The sequence below is a fragment of the Jaculus jaculus genome, chromosome 12, assembly GCF_020740685.1.
Source record: "Jaculus jaculus isolate mJacJac1 chromosome 12, mJacJac1.mat.Y.cur, whole genome shotgun sequence".
Taxonomy (NCBI): Eukaryota; Metazoa; Chordata; class Mammalia; order Rodentia; family Dipodidae; genus Jaculus; species Jaculus jaculus.
The window spans coordinates 939,838-960,171 of NC_059113.1; the positions used below are offsets into that span (position 1 = coordinate 939,838).

Here is a 20,334-nt window from a genome sequence, read left to right on the forward strand (position 1 = left end):
ATGGACATGCCAGGGCCTCCAGCCACTACAAATGAACTCCAGACAGTTGTGCCACCTTGTGCATCTGGCTTACTGGGGAATTGAACCTGGGTCCTTAGTCTTTGCAGGCAAGTGCCTTAATCACTAAGCCATCTCTCCAGCCCTGAACTGCTTTTTAAACATAACATTCTAATGAATTCTGTTGAGTGGGGGTCTATTGAAGTTTTGCTAGAGAAATACATTCCATAGACACAGGTAACAAATGCATAGCCCTCCTATACCATGCTGCTGGCAGGTAGCTTGCAGTGATCATGAACAACTGACTGATGGGAGATAGATTGGGAAGTAATGCATGTTTTCTGTCATACTTCTTAGGTGGCATGGACCAGTGACATCTAGAGAATAAGACAAGCTGAAATATCTTAAAGCTGTTAGCTAAATGTGAACTTTGCTTTTTCATACATTAAATTGTGGTATTAAGTCTCACATTTGACCTAATGTGACATGGCTTATTGAGAAGCAAATGACTCTTGTGTGTGTTCTTTCTGATAAATATGTACTTTGAGCTGGTGGTGGTGCACACCTGTAGTACCTAGGTACTACTATATATGTGTGTGTGTATAGTATACATATACATATACTATATATACTATATATATAATAATTATATATTATGTGTAATGTTTATTATATGCAAATATATAGGACAGACTAGTAATAAGTGTGTGTAAGGTTAGCTTCAGTGTGTGGGATGTGAGAAGATGAATCTACTATATACTTGGGTTGACTTGCAGTTTAGAGATAACAACCTTGATTTCTCATGACTCTCTTAGTACTGAAAGATTACTAGAAGTAAGTTTTAGCTGGGTGCAAAATTTGGCTACATTTGCTATTTTTTAATTGAGCTTTTCATTTCCAATTAAAAGCTACATTTCAGTTATAGGACTGGTCTAGGTTTTCATTCTCATTTATAGTCACAAGACTGATAATCTGAAATACTCAGAACACAGTGACACATGAAGATGTAGTCTTTAGCTCTCATATTATTTCTTCTTGCATTTTTCACAAAATATCTGGGATACAATATTCATAGTGTTCATAACTTAGTTTACTTGCACACTAAATTACATTAAACATCTTCAAACTGAGAAACATTCTAGGGTATTACAAATAATCATGTCCTGAGCTAGGTGTGGTGCCTCATGCCCATAATCTCAGCACTGGGAGGCTGAGGCAGGAAGATCACAAGTATGAAGCCAGCTTTGTCTACATAATAAGACTTTGCCTCAAAAAATAAAAAAAATAAGCCAGGCATGGTGGTGTTAAGCCTTTATTCCCAGCACTTGGGAGGCAGAGATAGGAGAATCACTGTGTTTCGAGGCCAGCCTGAGACTACATAGTAGATTCCAGGTCAGCCTGGGCTAGAATGAGGCTCTTACTTGAGGGGAGTGTGTGTGGGGTGGGGGAGACAGCCTTAATTTCCTGGTAGAATGTGAAATGCTGTGAAAGACAGGCATTTCTCTGTTCACCCCACTTTTGAGTCTGGGAGCAAATGTACACAGCCATGCTTCATATTTAGAACACAATTAGTCATTACCCAGATTGGTATCCATAGCAACAGTCAGCCATGTGGAGAAAACTTTCCAGCACTAATGACCTCTCCATGTCTAGTCTGAGAGTGACAGTTTGCTACATGGAGATTCAACCGAGAATGAGTGATTTAATAGTTTGGCCAGTTCATGCCTGTTACTAGGAACATGGCATAGGCTTGTATCCCACAGTGCACTGTAAGAATGTGAGCCTTTCTAATCTTGTTGAGGCCTTTTAATGCTGTCTGGAACCTACCTGGCCTTGAGACTAAGTGCTTCTGTGACTTAGAAGAGGTTGGCTTCACCCAACTCTTATGTGTTTACTAAGACTCGGAGTTGTAGTGTGGGACAGGTGTATGCAAGTCTAATTCAGATGATCAATTCTCTAAAGCAAACACAAGAATAATGGATTTGTATAGTTTAGCAGGCATGTCTTTAAAAACTTGATAAAGACATAGAACAGATGAATATTTTCATGTAGTTGATATTTAAATTAGAAGATAGATAGTTAAAGGTTTTCTTTGCTTCTCCTTTCAGAGACTTCAGTAATTCAGTAGTTATTGATCTGTATTATTGAGGAAATCATTACTTGATTAAAAACTTGTCCATTTTCTTGTGCTCGTCCCCTGACTATTTCTTCACTCAGTTTCTGCATGAGAGCATCCATGATGAAGTTGTAAACAGACTCAAGAAGGCCTATGCACAGATCCGTGTCGGGAACCCCTGGGACTGTGAGTTCCTGCTTTCAAAGATACCCCTTTTGACAGCTGGTGTGACAAGGGTTTCTGGCCTTCTAGGTTTTGGTGTTGGGGATGGGAGCTGCCATTTTCTGAGAGGCCTGGGGGTACATGAAGCAGGGTAGCAGGTATTTGACACATCCTCCCAGGTTATGAGCCAGTTGATGTGTACTGGAGATTCAAGGTACTGTGATGATTGTTGAGGTGTTTTTTTTTCTTTTCTCTTTATCTCTGTACCCTCTGGGAAGCCATTTCTGTCTTCTCCCAGGGAAAGTGTCAGTCCCCTAACTGACTTTCCTATATCCACTGATGTCTTCCACAGTAATCTGACTGGTTTTTAAAGATAAAGTGGTCAGATAGTCACTGTTTAGACTCTCCACTGATTTCCCACTATACTTAGATTAAAGCCAGGAGCCCAGTCATTATCCTGTGGCACCTGCTTCCTGCCCTTATCTTCTAACAGACCCATGTCCACTTGCTCCTTGAGTTCTCATTCTTCCAATCTTGCAGTGTTTGAACCAATCCTGGCTCTTTACCAGCAGTGTCAACACTGTGTGCAAAAATGCTACCTCCTCACAGAGGCCCAGTGAAATCTTCCTCCTTCTCTTCTAAGGAATACAGTTTGGGCCTGCCATCTGGGTCTGCTCTACTCATGTGCATGTTGTAGATGAGGGTTTTTACTCTTCCAAGACAGAGTGGAGTAGTTGTGATGGAGGTCACTTAGTGATCATAACATCTTTAGCATTTGGTCCTTTACAGAAGAAGGCTGCTGACTTTTGCTCTCAACTGAAAGGATGTGGGGGAGGGGGCTTAGCTTATTCATTTGGAAAGCAACCAACATAATAAAATGATGGTATTAAGTACAAAATGAAAAGCATTCCTTTTCTCTTCCCAGCTAATGTTCTCTATGGGCCACTCCATACCAAACAAGCAGTGAGCATGTTTCTTGGAGCTGTGGAAGAAGCAAAGAAAGAAGGAGGCACCGTGGTCTATGGGGGCCAGGTAATGAGAGCTCTGGGCCAGAGTGACAGCTACCTTTTCACTTTTCTTTTTCTTTCTCCCCCTTATGCACAGGGAAGGCTCTCAAAAGCACTAGAAAAGAAAGGAGTTTTTGAAGCAGGGTCTCGCTCTAGCCCAGGCTGACTTGCAATTCACTGTGTTGTCTCAGGCTGACCTCCAATGCATAATGATCTTTCTACCCCTGCCTCTTGAGTGCTGGGATTAAAGGTGTGCACCGCCATGCCCGGCCTCATTGGATATCCTTCTCCTCCTGTTCCTATTACAAGTGGGAAAAAGATTGTGAGGAATGATGACCTAAAATGCCTGGAACTTCCTGAGTAGACACACAAACTCAGAGTCATGTTTGAGTTGGGTCTCCAGAGCTTTGTATGTATGCAGAGCTTCGTATGTATGATGACATAGCACAAGATTTTGTATTCAGAGCAATTGGAATGTGTATTTATTGCTTACTTTAGACAAATAAGATGGGGAATCACAGAAAAAATATCATTTTCTTCTTTAGTTTGTTTTTGTTTTTTTCTTCTCTCTCTCTCTTCTTTTTTATTCCTTCCAGTTTTTCAGGGTAGGGTTTCACTTACCTTAGTCAAGGCTGACCTAGAATTCACTATGTAGACTCAGGGTGGCCTCAAATCCATGGTGATCCTCCTACTGCTGGTGTTCAAGTATTGGGATTAATGGCTTGTGCTACTGTGCAAGACTTTGTGTGTGTGTGTATGTGTGTGTTTGGATTTTTGAGGTAGGGTTTCACTCTAGACCAGGCTGACCTGGAATTAACTATGTAGTCTTAGGGTGTCCTTGAATTCATGGTGATACTCCTACCTCTGCCTCCCAAGTATTGGGATTAAAGGTGTGTGCCACCATGTCCATCTTGTTTCTGTTTTTTTGAGGTAGGGCCTTACTCTAGCCCAGGCTAACCTGGAACTTACTCTATAGTCCCAGGCTGGCCTTGAACTCACAGTGGTCCTCCTACCTCTGCCTCCAGAGAGCTGGGATTAAAGGTATGCTCCACTGCACCTGGCTTGTTACCTTCTTTTATGCAAAAGGCATACATGTAATTTATTGTCTTTACAGTTTCATTTCATTTAACACTATTGGAGCCCTGAATTTTGCAAAGCAATCTGACAGCAGATTATTTTTTTCTCTCTAGCCTTGGAGATGCTCTTACTACAGGACAGAGCATATATATATATTTGTGTGTATATATAAATACATATTTTTATAAATATATATACATATTTTTCTGATTTATTTTTACTTATTTATTTATTAGAGAGGGAGAGAGAGAGAGAGAGTGAGAATGGGCACGCCAGGGCCTCTAGTCACTGCAAATGAACTCCAGACGCATGCACCACCATGTGTATCTGGCTTATATGGGACTGGAGAATCGAACCTGGGTCCTTAGGCTTTGCCAGCAATTGCCTTAACCACTAGTCCATCTCTCCAGCCCTGTAAATATATTTTTAATATTTATTTATTAGAGAGAGAGAGAATGGGCATGCCAGGGTCTCTAGGCACTGAAAAAAAACTCCAGATGCATGCGCCACCATGTGCATCTGGCTTACATGGGTTCTGGGGAATCAAACCTGGGTTTTTAGGCTCCACAGGCAAGCACTTAACTGCTAAGCCATCTCTCCAGCCCTATAAATGTATATTTAAAAAAAAATTTTGCCGGGCATGGTGGTGCACATCTTTAATCCCAGCACTCAGGAGGCTAAAGTAGGAGGATCGCTATGAGTTTGAGGCCTTCTGGAGACTAATTGCAGATCAGCCTGGGCTAGAGCAAGACTCTACTTTCAAAAATAAAAAAATATATGTTTTTATTCATTTATTTGTCAGCAGAGAATGGGAGGGAGAGAGAGAGAATGGGTGCACCAGAGCCTCTTGTCACTGCAAAGGAGCTCCAGGCACACTCGTCACTGTGCATCTGGCTTTATGTGGATACAGGGTGATTGAATACAGGCTACCAGGCTTTTTATTTTTATTTTGTTTATTATTTATTTATTTGAGAGTGACAGAGAAAGAGGGAGAGAGAGAACGGGCATGCCAGGGCTTCTAGCCACTGCAAACGAACTCCAGATGCATGTGCCCCCTTGTGCATCTGGCTAACATGGGTCCTGGGGAATTGAGCCTTGAACCGGGGTCCTTAGGCTTCACAGGCAAGTGCTTAACCACTAAGCCATCTCTCCAGCCCTCTTTCTTTCTTTCTTTCTTTCTTTCTTTCTTTCTTTCTTTCTTTCTTTCTTTCTTTCTTTTTAAACATATTTTATTTATTTATTTGCAAACAGAGAGAATAGAGAGACTGAAAGAGATTGGGTATGCCAAGGCCTCCAGCCACTGCAAAGTGTAGATACATGTGCCACCTTGTGCATCTGGCTTACATGGTTCCTGGGGAATTGAACCTGGGTCCTTCAGTTTTATAGGCAAATGCCTTAATTGCTAAGCCATCTCTCCAGTCCACTTTTTCTTTGATTAAGTTAGAAGGGAAAGGAACCAGAGATAATTATCATTCAAGATAAGATGTTATTTTGTAGAAATGAGTCACCTAAAAATAACCAGTTTTCCCTCTTTCACAAATGTAGGCAAAGATGATGTCTTCTGAACCCAAGCCTTACAAATACGATGTATTTATTCTTCGTATTTTTTTCTACTTAAGATCATTGATCGTCCTGGAAACTTCGTGGAACCCACCATTGTGACAGGTCTTACTCATGATGCATCTATTGCTCACACAGAGACTTTTGCTCCAATTCTCTATGTCTTCAAGTTCAAGGTAAAAATGTGTTCTTTTTCTGTAGTCTAATATTGAAATAAATAACTGGGCAAACATGAAACTGTATTAACTGATTAGCCTTTGAGAAGTTTTTAGGGAGAAATTTGAAGATTTGGGGTAAAATATGAGGTGAACACTAAAACTACAAATTGCATACAGCTAGCTACCTAGGAAACTGAGATGCACCTTAGACTGGTGTTGGAGTTTGTGGAGTGTATGTCCCTTGTCTCCTGTGCCACCTTACTCTGAGCTGTATGGCCATGGAAGCAGCTTCTCCTTCCACAGGGAATGAGCAGTTTAGCAGCCTGAGTCTGTATCCCTGTCAACAGACCTGTGGGAAGATGTGTTATCATTCACATCAAGGGCCAGGTTGTAGAGGTTTTATTTTTATTTTTTATTATTTGTTAAAAATTTATTTGCAAACAGAGAGAGAGAGGGAAAATGGGTGTGCCAGGGCCTCCAGCCACTGCAAACAAACTCCAGACACATGTGCCCCTTGTGTATCTGGCTTATGTATGTTCTGGGGAATTGAACCTGGGTCCTTTGGCTTCGCAGGCAAATACCTTAACTGTTAAGCCATCTCTCCAGACCTGTAGAGGTTTTAATAATTGAAGATCAGTCCTTAGCCTGAGATAGGCCCAGGCCTTGCCCACAAATATTTAGGATTCATTCTGAGATGGTAATGATTAAATCTGAGAGTTGTTGTTGTTGTTGCTGTTTGAGACAAGGTCTTATTGTGTTGCCCATATTGGCCTGAAACTTGCTTTCAGGACCAGGTTGGGCTTGAACTTGCAGTGATTTTCTTCCCTGTCTTCCAATTACTGAGATTACAGACATGAACCACCTCACCTGTCTTGAACTCAAGTTTGAATGTGCCAGTGTTAGTAGATAGAAGGTTGTGAGACTTGCACTGTGTTGCAAATATAAATTTGCTTTTATATGTATCTGGCTTTAAATTGTTCATTATTTAACATATGCTGAATAGAAAGTATAATTTCATGTCTGTGATGTGTAAGTATTTGACTTTGAGCTTTTGAGCAAATTAGCTCTTCTGAATTTCTGTTGGTTAATCTGTAAATTGGTGATTGGTAATATAAAATTTGTGTCATAGGGTGAGGATTGAATAAATACATGTTAAGTGAATAGATCAGTATGTTGTACATAATAAGAACTCAATAAATAGTAGCTATTATGTTTAGTAGCTTAAGAGGAAGACTGTATTAAGCTTTGTTTCTCAAAGTATCATTGAGGGAAAACCTCCAAAAGTTGTACTGTAATCCCAGCACTGGGTAGGTAGAAGCAGGAAGGGTTAGACTTCAGGGTCCTCAGCTATATCCTGAATTCAAGGCCAGCCTTGCAGCACAAGTTTGATGACTTGAGTGACCCCCAGAGCCCACATAAAGCTTGTATTTAAGTAGTGAACGTGTCTGTCATCCTATTGTGTCTATAGCAACGGGAGGCAGTCAAGAGAATCCTGAAGCTTGTAGACCAGCTGTCTGATATTTGCAATGGCAAAAAACAGTAAGAGAGGTGTAAGGCGAGGACCAGACCTTGAGGTTGTCCTCTGACATGCACATACACATACATGCACACACAAAGAAACAAAGAATTAGGGGCCACAGAGATGGCTCAGTAGTTGAAGGCACTTGTTTACAAAGCCTGATTGATGGTCTGGGTTTGATTCCTCAGTACCCACATAAAGCTAGATGCACAAAGTGGTAAACACATCTGGAGTTTGTTTTCAGTCACAGAAGGCTTTGACATGTCCACAGTCTTTCTGTCTCTCTCTGTCATAAATAAATATCAAAAAAGAGAAAAATTAGTAAAAATATTGACTCTTGGTTTCTATTTGTGTCCTCATTAAACTCATGAAATTAATTTAAAAATAACCACTAGATAGGGCTTTTATTTATTTATTTATTTATTTTTTGGTTTTCGAGGTAGGGTTTCACTCTAGTCCAGGCTGACCTGAAATTCACTATGTAGTCTCAGGGTGACCTCCAACTCATGGTGATCCTCCTACCTCTGCCTCCTGAGCACTGGGATTAAAGTTGTGTGCCACCACGCCTAGCAGTTCCTCCTCCCCCTTTAACATAATTCCATTTTGACTCATTGCAACATGAGTTGAATTATCAGTGGACATTTTCCCCTCTCAGGCTTGGTTTTAAGGCTGAGTTGGAACTCACACTATGGCCCAAGCTGGTCTTGAACTCACAGTGATCCTCTACCTCAGCCTCCTGGTGTTGGGATTAAAGGCGTGAGCTGCCATCCCTAGCGGTGGCAGTGATCATTTAACAGATTCCAATGTCTGTCCTTTTAGAATGAAGAAGAGGTCTTTGCATGGAATAATGAAGTTAAACAGGGCCTTTCAAGCAGCATCTTTACCAAGGATTTGGGGAGAATCTTCCGCTGGCTGGGGTATGACTTTGTCTGTTATGAATATGCATATAACTAATTTGTGTGGTAAGTAATTATGTTAACTTTGAGCACCTGAGGGTTTGGGCTTTTTCATTTTGATTTCCAATGCATTGCTCTCATCATCCCTCTCACTTTACACACAGACCTAAAGGCTCAGACTGTGGCATTGTAAACGTCAACATTCCAACCAGTGGGGCTGAGATTGGTGGTGCATTTGGTATGTAGAGAGTCATTTCTCTTTTAAAAAAAAAAATAAATTGTGCATGTGCACACAGAATTAGGGTCTCTTGCTACTGCAAAGGAACACAGACACATGTACCACTTTTTGTGTCTGCCTTCATTTGGGTTCCAGGGAATTGAACCCAGGCTGGTAGGTTTTATAAATATGTGCCTTGAATCACTGAGCCATCTCCTCAGCCTCCTTTTTCTTTTCTTTTTTTTTTTTTTTAAATTTTATTTCAGTACTGAGGATTGAACCTAGGGCCTCATGCATGCTGGGCCAGTGCCCTACCACTGAGCCACGCAGCAGACTACCTTTCTCCTTTTTCATCCTGAATATTGAAGGAGCAACAGTGTTAGCTTTTAGATGTTTGGCCAATAAACCAAAGCATGATTTCTATTCTGAAATAATCTGTGATCTGACATGCCTGAGAGAACCAGAGTCTCATCTCCTACTGAGGTTAGAGCACACCCTAACCCAGGGTGAACCCTGAAATACGGAAACTGTTTTCTAGGTAGAAAACCTCAGACTCATTGCCATTAAAAGCTCTGCTTTAAAGCTAGATAACTTCACACAAGATAGTCCCAGGGGGTTATTTGCAAAGAGCACATAATAAACATGCAACAGATTTCACTAGGTGAAGTACTTGTTTTTCTTCCCTGGGCCCTGCATGCCTTTTCTCTTAATAAGCTATGTTAAACTCAGTAATGTTCTTTTCTTCTATAAAAAAATAATTCTATTAAAAAAAAAAAAAAACCCTTTCCTCCAGATGTGGTGGCATACACCTTTAATCCCATCACTTGGGAGACAGAGGTAGGAGAAACATCGTGAGTTTGAAGCCAACATGAGACTACATGGTGAATTCCAAGTCATCTTGGGCTACAGTGAGACCTTACCTCTGAAACCCCCTAAAAACAAAACAAACAAACAAAAAAACCCTTTCCCAACAAACTTGTATTGAGTTTTGCATGTTAAAATTTATCCAAAATGGGCAGGTGTTATAGACATTTGTAATCCCCCGTGATCTTGGACACTGAAGCAGGAGGATTGCTATGAGTCTGAGGCCGGCCTGGGCTGCATAGTAAGTACCAGGCCAACCAGGGCTGCTTTCAAGATCTTGTCTCAAAAAAAAAAAAAAAAATCAAGGCGCTGGAGAGTTGGCTCAGCAGTTAAGAACACTTACTTGCAAAGCCTGGTGGTCCAGGTTTGATTCCCTACTACTTATGTAAAGCCAGATGTGCAAAGGGGTGCATACATCTGGAGTTCATTTGCAGTGGCAAGAGACCCTGGTGTGCCCATTCATATTCTCATTCTCTCTCTGTCTCTCTCAAATAATAATAAGAATAAAGGGCTGGAGAGATGGCTTAGCTGTTAAGCACTTGCCTCTGAAACCTAAGGACTCCGGTTCAAGGCTCTACTCCCCAGGACCCACGTTAGCCAGATGCACAAGGGGGTGCATGCGTCTGGAGTTTGCAGTGGCTGGAGGCCCATTCTCTCTCTCTCTCTCTTTCTCTCTCTCTCTTTCTCTCTCTCTCACTCATAAAAATAAAAAAAAATATAATAATAAAATTAAAAATCCAAACTATAGCAAAAGCAGATTGCTTTGTTAAACCCATAAGAGTTTGTGTAACTAGTGGCATTCTTTCATATTTGAGTGTTGGAGTTGCAGCTGTGCACCAGCATGCACAATAGTCTGCCTGCCTCTCTCTGGAGGGGACTTTCTGGGTTAAATGTGAAGTAACTGGTCAGGTATCTCTGGGCTCCATTGTTCTTCATCTCAGTGGTACCAAGTAAGAGCACATGGAGGAAGAAAGTGCTGCAAAGGTACGAGAGGCTTTTGTTTTCCTGCAGGAGGAGAAAAGCACACTGGTGGCGGCCGGGAGTCTGGCAGTGACGCCTGGAAACAATACATGAGAAGATCTACTTGGTAAGGACAGGCCTTGGGGAGGCTGGTGGCTTCTTGAAACCATTGGGAATGTGCTATTGTATTCTTCTTTTTGTTTTGTCATTATTCAGCTTCTCTCAGTTTTATTTTTCTATCATTTCACAGCTGTCTCCTTAGAGCATCCATTTTGTGCTACAACAACAGTAACCCAAATTGCTCAAATCTGAAAAGTTCTGAGCATTGACATGATACAACATGTAAAGTTCCACACATGACCATGTGATGGGGGCAGTCCAGTGCAGGTGTATTGGAAATGTATAAAATTGCTACTAGTGTGTACAGCAGTAGATGAAACATGAATGAATTTCACATTTAGACTTAGAGCCCATTCTCAAGATATCTCTTATATATGCAAATATTCTAAAATGCCCCTGAAAAAAATCTGAAAACTTTCCAAATGAAAGATGCCAGCCTTGTATTGATACGGGAAACCGAGGCTCACAGAACCGGCACCGGAGACTGAGTGGAGAAGGAAGTTTATTTGCATTCCATGCTGGGCCCAGGGGAATCTCTTTCGAAGACTGAACCCTGATTCTTGATGGTTCAGAGCTTATATATGTTATCTTAGACTAGACTCATTATTTTTTAAACTTTCTTTTTATTGACAACTTCATAACTATAGGCAATCAACCATGATAATTCCCTTCCTCCTCCACTTTCCCCTTCACAAATCCACTCTCCATCATATGCCCTCCCCCTCTCAATCAGTCCTTCTTTTATTTTGATATCATCATCTTTTCCTCCTATTATGATGGTCTTCTGTAGATAGTGTCAGGCACTGTGAGGTCATGGATATCCAGGTCATTTTGTGTCTGGAGGAGCACATTGTAAGGAGTCCTACCCTTCCTTTGGTTCTTATATTCTTTCTGCTACCTCTTCCACATTAGACCCTGAGCCTTGGAAGGTGTGATAGAAATATTACAGTACTGAGCATTCCAGTCACTTCTTTTCAGCACCATGATGCCTTCTGAGTCATCCCAAGGTCACTGCCATCTGAAAAGAGAAGATTCTCTACCAAAAGTGAGAGTAGCATTAATATAAGGGTATGGACATTAAGAAGTGCTTACTGGGCAGTTTGATAAGCATTGTATATACATTTAGCCAGACAGCAGCAGATATTACACCCTAGGGCTCATGACTACCCCTGTTTTAAGTTTTCAGTATCAGGGATGTATTCCCTCCCATGGAGCAGGCCTCCAGTCTAGTTAGAAAGAAGTTGGTGTCTCCCATTACAGACATGCCACTATTGCACCAGTTGGCTCATTTGGCCTGGCTGGCCAAACTTAAGGCTTTCAGTGTCCACTGTTGTTTATTTCCAGTGATGACTTGTATCTCTCCCATAGGACTACAAGAAGAATAGCTTTTTCTGACTTTTTGTTAGCTGGTATACAGGGAGGAGATTTTTAGCTCAGCTCCAGCTTGATTTCTCAGTGACCTGCAGCCCAAGCATGTGGGGTCTTCAGCAGTAGGGTCTTACCATCTATTCCTAGTGGGAAACCAAGGGTCTTGGCAATGGCCTATAATGTTTTGGGGCTATCAGTGACCTCCCTGGCCAAATGGAAGATATCTCATCCCTGGTACTGAAATTTTTCTACTAACAACCTGTGGTTTCTGAGTGTGCCATTGTCCAAAAAACAGTAAGTTTCTATATGGCTTATTCATAACATCTTAAATTTTGATTAGCCCTCCCCACAACCCTTCCTTTACTCAGTCTCTTCCCCTGACCTCACTTTAGTCTCATTATTGTCAGAGCTCAAAGCTCGACCTAGTTGGGCTAAAGATGTTGAGTATAAGAAAGTTTTACAGAAAACATAAAAAAATTATTAATTAGCAGTGAGATGCCTACAGCTATGTTATGGAAATAAAAAGAAATACATGATAATTTTTAGTACAGGTCAGAAGCTTCAGTACAAACTATGGCTTTGAAACAGAACTACAGTGTCAATGAAAGACTATATTATGGGACATAACCAATAGAAAAGTCTATTACAGCATGAGACATAACTTTGGGGCAGGGGCTTCTAAATTTCTTTACCCCAGTTTCCATTTTAGTGTTACCTTTTCTAGTCTCCTTGTCTTGCTTCATCTATGCTCAGCACCTGACTACAAACCTGTGTGGTTGAATTCTACTCAGGAGAAAGGGTAACAGGAGAAGGTGGAAGGAGTGGTCCTTTTCATCTTGTGTGATGTAGCCCTGCTCCTGCAGAGTGCTAGATCAGAAGGAAGCGGGGAGGGGCCAGGGCCCAGCCAGCAAACTTGGGAGAGCAGCTTGGAAGAGTGAGAGGACTCAGGAAAGCCCCGAAGCTCATTCCCCAGCCTGTGGCCGGTGATGGAGAACAGCTGCTGCAGAGTTCCACTGGGATTTCTTTGTTTGGCACTTCGGTTTCCCTGCCCTGATTGGGTGGAAATAGCTTTTATGCAAGTGCAGTGGTGGCACGGGGTTCACACCACTGGCTAAAATTTTTATTTACTTTCACACTCATGTGTGCACAGGTGTGGGTGTGTCTGTGTATGGGTGTACTGGGGTCGTCTTCTGCTGCAAACAAATGCCAGATGCAAGCACAGTTTTTTGCTTCTGGCTTTATGTGGTGCTGGGAAATTGAACCCAAGTTGGCAGGCTTTGTAGGCAAGCTCCTTTAACCACTTACCCACCTTTCCAGCCCTTTTTGTTTCTTTCAAGGTAGGGTCTTGCTCTAGCCCAGGCTGACCTGGAATTCACTACGTTGTCTCAGGATGGCCTCAAACTCACAGTGATACTCTTACCTCTGCCTCCCAAGTGCTGAGATTAAAAGCATGCACCAAAAAAGATAAATAAATAAATAAATAAAAATTAAAAAAAAGCATGCTCCATCATGCCTGGTTCCAGCCAATTTTTTTTTTTTTTTTAAGATAGGGTCTCAGGCTAACACAGGCTAAGTTTGTATTCACAGCAATCCTACTTCTGCCTCCCAGGTGCTGGGATTAAAGGTGTAAGCCACTACACCTGGGTAGATCTTTTTTTTTTTTTTTTTTTTTTTTTTTTTTTTAGTTTTTCAAGTTAGGCTCTCAATTTTAGTTCAGGCTGATCTGGAATTAGTGTTAGGGTGGTCTTGAACTCATGGCAATCCTCCTACCTCTGCCTCCCAAGTGCTGGGATTAAAGGCGTGTGCCACCACGCCTGGCTTTAGACCTATGTTTTTGTTTTTGTTTTTTTTAATTTTAAGAATATTTATTTTCAGCCAGGCGTGGTGGTACACACCTTTAATCCCAGCACTTGGGAGGCAAAGGTAGGAGGATCACTATGAATTCAAGGCCACTCTGAGACTATATAGTGAGTTCTAGGTCAGCCTGGGCTAGAGTGAGACCCTACCTCAAAAAAAATATTTTTTTAAGCACACAGAGAGAGAGAGAGAGGGAAAGAGGGAAGCCTCCAGCCACTGCAAATGAACTCCAGATGTATGTGCCATTTTGTGCATCTGGCTTTACATGGGTTAGGAGACTCAAAGCCAGGTCCTTAGGTTTTGCAGGCAAGTTCCTTAACTGCTAAGCCATCTCTCCAGCCCTAGACACATGTTTTTGTTGTTGCTTGTTTGTTTTTGAAGCAGAGTCACACTGTAGTCCAAGCTAGCCTGAAATTTGGAGCCCAGGCTGGCCTCAAATTTATGGCAATCCTACCTTGGCCTCCTGAGTGCTGAAATTAAAAGGACTTATCACCATACCTGGCCTTAGACTTTTTTTTTTTTTTTTTTTTTTTGGAGGTAGAGTCTTACTCTAGCCCACACTGACCTGGAATACACTATGCAGTCTCAGGGTAGCCTTGAACTCAAGTTGATCCTCCTACCTTTGCCTCCCAGAGTACTGGGATTAAAGGTATGTGCCAGCATGCCCATCTTAGACCGATTTTTAAAATTTTTATTTATTTGACAGAGAAAGAGGGAGAGAAAGAATAGGCACACCAGGGCTTCCAACCACTGCAAATGACTCCAGACACTTGTGTCCCCTTGTGCATCTGGCTAAATGTGGGACCTGGGGAATCGAACCCGAGTCCTTTGGCATCCTGCCAGCCCAGACCTATGTTTTTTTTTTTCTTCTAAATTTTTATTAACAACTTCCATGCTTATAACAAAAATACCCCATGGTGATACCCTCCTTCCCCCCACTTTCCCCTTTGAAACTCCATTCTCCATCATACCCCCTCCCCCTCTCAATCACTCTCTTTTAATTGTGATGTCATGATCTTTTCCTCCTCTTATGATGCAGACCTATGTTTTTAATGTTATGAAAGTATTCTATATTATATATGTATTGTCATTCATTTAATTCTCTTCTCTCCCCTGAAGTACCATCAACTACAGCAAGGACCTTCCACTGGCCCAGGGAATCAAGTTCCAATAACAGTATTTTAGATTGACACCACTTAAGCATTCTGCAGCTGCTGTGAAGACGACCAAGGAAATTTCTCTCTGTCACTAGTTCGTGGTGATTTTGACTATGACTGGCTAATCTCCAGTGATCCTAAAGCCTTTACTAAATCAAGAGACTTATTTAAAAACAAAACAAAATAAAAAATTAAAATGTCCTCAACATAGCGATATTTAGTTTAAAAAATGCATTGGGTTGATTCTTTATTACATAACAATTTTACATTTAAAAAATATTTCAAGCCGGGCGTGGTGGCGCACGCCTTTAATCCCAGCACTCGGGAGGCAGAGGTAGGAGGATTGCCATGAGTTCAAGGCCACCCTGAGACTACAGAGTTAATTCCAGGTCAGTCTGGACCAGAGTGAGACCCTACCTCAAAAAAACCAAAAAAAAAAAAATATTTCATAATTAGGAAAAGTACTTGGTGTCATAGGAGTTTGGGAATGTATAGATGTACAGGGAAGAGCAGGGAAGAAAACAGAAGTCTCTTCAGTTGGTGAAGGATGTCTTCTGATTAAGTATGGAGTTTTCCTAGTCCCTCCTTGGAGGAATTGGAAAGGGTATGATCAATGGCAGAAGTGCCCCTTCATGCTGAGGAGCAGCATATATTACTGTGGAGTGACTTGCTATGCTTAAATGATAAAGGATAGGTTGGAGTTGGGGTGGGCTTAGCTCAGTTGTGAAGGATTGCTCATTATGCCTGTGGCCCTAAGTTCAACCCATAGCACCTCAAAAAAAATAAAACCCTAAACTAACAAAGTTTATTCACCACCAGTTACGGCTCATGCTCATGACAATGTGTCAAGTAGGAAAAGAGGTGTGCAGAGTAGACTAGGCCTCATTCTCACCCTAGAACTGGCCTCTGCTGGGGTGTCTCAGGCCCATGCCTACTTTGAAAAGTGCATCTGGATATCTCCTGTGTCCTCACACTTTTCTGAGCTGCGGACTTCTGCAGCCACCCTTGGACATGTTCTCAGCCCCTCAATGCTAACAGGACACTCAGGGAAGGGCACTGCTGAGTCAAGCAGCAAGCAGCTCATTGGGAAGCTGCCCAGGAGCCGTGGGACTGGCTTACTGTGAGGCATGTCCTGTCGCACGGCCACTCTCCCCCTCCTGTGTAGCAGCCCCCATCTCCCCTTTCCCACCACAGTGGGCTAGGGCAGAAGCCTCTGGGATGATGACATTTGTAGGTAACTTCACATGAGGGTGTGGGAAGACCTGCACAACTGAAGAAGAGCCAGGGGCTTAATTGTGATGCAGAGAAGCAGGTTGTAAATGTGTATTCATATTGTGTGCCTTGGCTAGCCACGAACAGCTTTACCCTAGGCATGCTGCTACCATTGGGTATGAAGCAAGCCAGACACCCATGACATATCCACTGAGGATGCTGTTTGGGAGAAGACAGTGAGGGGAGGGAAAGCAGATAGCTCTTCATTTCTTGTAGTAAAGATGAGAATGCCCCACATTCCAAAGCAAGTAGCAGCAGCATGGCTTTTTAATGTTGGGAGGCAGATTCTGAGAGAGTTGTGGTCATGGACACATGGTGGTTGCTATTTTTTATAATAAGCATTATAGAACTATTCTTATGAAAATTGAGCACACTGCAAGGGAGCAGTGAGTTAACTGCAATATTGTTTGCATCAGGACCTTTTTTAAAATTTTGTTTTCAGATAGGGTCTTGCTTTATTTGCCAGGCTAGCCTCAAACTTGAGATCTTCCTAGTGCTGGGAGTAGAGGTACGTGTGTTCCAACATGCCTGGCATATTTGATTTTTTTTAAAAGGAAGAGAATGTGTTAGTTTGAAAAAAATTAAACAAAAGGAAAATGAAGTTAGAGAATTAGGTATTTGGAAACCCAACAATACGGGAATATGTAGTCTTTGAGAGTGAGGAAGCTCCCATCAGCTCTCAGAATGTAACCTGGGAATTACGGTGCTGGAAGTTCTTGACCACACAAGCTTCCCCTGACTGCGTCACCTCTGGAGTCTTAATGACTTCTTTTTCTTTTTTTCTGAGATAGGGTCTCATTATATTCCAGGCTGACCTGGAACTCATTCTCTAGTCCCAGGCTGGCCTCAAACTCATGGCCATCCTCCTACCTCTACTTCCCAAGTGCTGGGTTTAATGCCATGTGCTACCACGCCTGATTCTTATGAGTTTTTTTTTTTTAAGTTTTCTTATTGACAACTTCCATAATTATAGACAATAAACCATGATAATTTCCTGCCTTCTCCTCTCCCATTTTCCCCTTCACAAATCTGCCTTCATATCCCCTCATTCTCTCAATCTCTTATTTTAATGTAATTTTCATTTCCTCCTATTATGTAGATCTTGTGTAGGTAGTATCAGGCACCGTGAAGTCATGGATATCCAGGCCATTTGTGTCTGGAATATTGCATTGTAGCAGTCTGACCCTTCCTCTGGCTCTTACATTCTTTCCACCACCTCTTCTGCAATGGACCCTGAGCCTTGGAAGGTGTGATAGAGATGTCTCAGTGCTGAACACTTCATTGTCACTTCTAAGCACTATGGTGTCTTTTGAATCATCCCAGAGGTCACTGCCATGCAAAAAGAGAAGCTTCTCTAATCAAAAGTGAGAATAGCATTAATATATGGGTATGAACATTAAAAGAAGTGCTTACAGGGTAATTTGGTGAGCATGCACATGCATTTAGCCAGACAACAGCAGATGTTAAACCCTATTGCAGTCAGGTTCTAATTGCTGGCAGAAAACAACCAAGAGCAGCTTGTGTGTGTGTGGGGGGGTTATTTTGGCTTACAGACTCAAGGGGAAGCTTCATGATGGCAGGAAAGAATGATGACATGAACAGAGGATGGGCATCACCTCTTGGCCAACAGCAATAGGAGAGTGTGCCAAACACTGGCAAGAGGAAGTTGACTATAACACTCATAAGCCCACCCCCAATAATACACTGCCTCCAGGAGGGTTTAATTCCCAAATTGCCATCAGCTGGGAACATGGTATTCAGAACACCTAAGTTTATGGGGGCACATGAATCAAACCACAACACATGTCTAGGGCTTATGACCTCCCCTGCCATAGGTTTTTGACAAAGTTTTCAGTACCAGGCATGTATTCTGTCCTGTGGAGTGAGCCTCTAGTCCAGTTAATGGTTTGCTTTCCCCCTGACAGACGTGTCACTATTGTACCCACTGGCTCATTTGGCCTGGCTACCTGGAGAAGGTGGCTGATAGAAGTAGATAACCAGAAAACAGGTTCCTGGCCATTACTGAACTTCCCTCTGCAGGGCTTCTTGCTTTATTTTGCGTGCTCTGGCTCTGCTTCTTCCCTCGTGGCTTCAGGGCTGTCAGGACCCCTGAATGTGGTTTCAACATTGGACCATACACTGCAAAACTATTTTTCTTCCAAGGCCCAGTGTCATCCTCTGTAAATGAGGACATTCTCATCTACCACACTGCCAAGATGAGTAAGTGCCAATGTAATATTGGGTGTGAAGTGTAATACAGAGTAGAATTGGTGGACAAGCTTACAGTGAACTTCTAATCTTGGCCTGGACCGTTTTAGGGGCATTTGTTCAAGCAAGAGAGGCCCATAAGTCTAGACAGATGGAGGTCACTGCCAATTCAAGGGTCATTTTTATTTTATTTTATTTGAGAGAAAGAGAATGGGCAGGCCAGGGCCTCTAGGCACTGCAAACAAACTCCAGACACATGTATCTGTCTTAAACAGGTACTAGAGAATTGAAACTTTAGGCTTCATAGGCAAGTGCCATCTCTCCAGCCCAAGCATCTTTTCTTTGACAAATAAGGAAGACTGCCTAGTCTGGGCTTAGACCCTTCAGAGCAACGATCTTAGGAGAAAGGAGACATGTCTTAGGTGCATTAGACCATCAGAGCCAGAGCAGGGCCTCTGGGACTGCCTCAAGAGTAGGACTCGCTCTCAGGTTTTGAGAAAGACCTTTAGGAGAAGAGAAATTAATGTTTTCTTCTGCATGCCCCAGACTGGCAGGCAGTGAGAAACAGACAAATGATGTTGGACCATTTTGGGAACTTCCATTGACTTGAATGATGGTTTCATAGCCTGCAGTGTGCATACTGCTATGCTTTCCCCTGCATCTCCTCCAGGTCAAAACCCACTGATTAGGTTGTACAATATCAAATTGCCATTTGGCTTTTCAGGCTGTAAGATGATCAGATTCTTGACAGTTTTATTTAATTCAGTCTAAAGAAGGGGTTCAAGTTTCATGCCTTAAAAAAACTAAATTTTATTTATTTGCAAGCAGAGAGAGAGGAGACAGACAGAGAATGGGCACACCAGGGCCTATAGCCACTGCGAATGAACTCCAGATGAAAGTGCCCCTTGTGCATCTGTCTTACGTGGGTCTTGAGGAATTGAACCTATGTCCTTTGGCTTCACAGGCAAACACCTTAACCATTAAGCCATCTCTCCAGCCCATGTTTCATGTTTTTTTAAAAGCATTTAATTTCTTCAAATACCATGAATATTATCAGTGTCAAAAGACAAAATAACAGTATTTTTTAAGTTTAAAATCCTAACTGGCTTTGTTTTTAGAGAAGGCCCTACTGCACAGCTGTTCTGCTCACAAACGTAAGATGAAGCCAGTTCCAGCCCAGGTTTTTAGTCTGCAGGGTGCAGAACTGGCACCCTCCTCACATACGCCACTTTGATACAAAGATTGCTCTGAAGAAGCAACAGCTTCTAGAAAAGCCCTCAGACCAGGGAAATGGTTCAGCGGTCAAAGACACTTCTTGCAAAGCCGGCCAGGCCAGGCTCACTACCCCAGCACTCTCTTCAAGCCAGACGCAAAGTGACACCTGCACCGGTGACCGCGATGGGCCTACGACGACGACAGCGGGAGGCTGGTCCAGGAGACTCAAAAGCTCTCCAGCAAGTTGGTCTGACAGTGGCCATCTTAGCAGTTCATCTTCAGTGGCAAGAGACCCTGTCTCAAAAAGAAAGTGAAGCATAGACACCTTGACTCCTCGCCTGCATCGCGGCATGCGCACTGCCCCCTCCCGCATACACACACTAATGATTTCTTTTCTTTCTTTTTTTTTTTTTTTTTAAAGAGAAAAATTCTTTGCCCTTCCTGTCTTTGCCTAAAAGCAGGACACAAATTTCCGAAGACTTCCCTCCTCCCTCCCCGTCAGGGACAAGAATTAGCCCCTGGGACAGCTCTAGACGTTTCCCAGCCAGGAGATGGCAGCAGGAAGCTGCCCACAAACCTCAGTAATTTCCCACAGTTACTGTCC

General features: G+C 42.4%; 1 protein-coding gene across 3 annotated transcripts in view; it reads left to right on the forward strand.

The window, feature by feature from the left end:
- The window catches only part of Aldh7a1 (aldehyde dehydrogenase 7 family member A1), a 52,173-nt gene extending 36,932 nt beyond the window's left edge, over nt 1–15,241 (forward strand). For all 3 annotated transcript variants that reach the window (XM_045131826.1, XM_045131825.1, XM_045131824.1), the window contains 7 exons: nt 2,215–2,299; nt 3,201–3,307; nt 5,979–6,095; nt 8,416–8,513; nt 8,657–8,730; nt 10,585–10,660; nt 14,998–15,241. In XM_045131826.1, the coding sequence (XP_044987761.1) occupies nt 2,215–2,299; nt 3,201–3,307; nt 5,979–6,095; nt 8,416–8,513; nt 8,657–8,730; nt 10,585–10,660; nt 14,998–15,052 (612 nt within the window). In that variant the 3' untranslated portion in view covers nt 15,053–15,241. The remainder of the gene's footprint in view (nt 1–2,214; nt 2,300–3,200; nt 3,308–5,978; nt 6,096–8,415; nt 8,514–8,656; nt 8,731–10,584; nt 10,661–14,997) is intronic.
- Nucleotides 15,242–20,334: the final 5,093 nt, after the last annotated feature.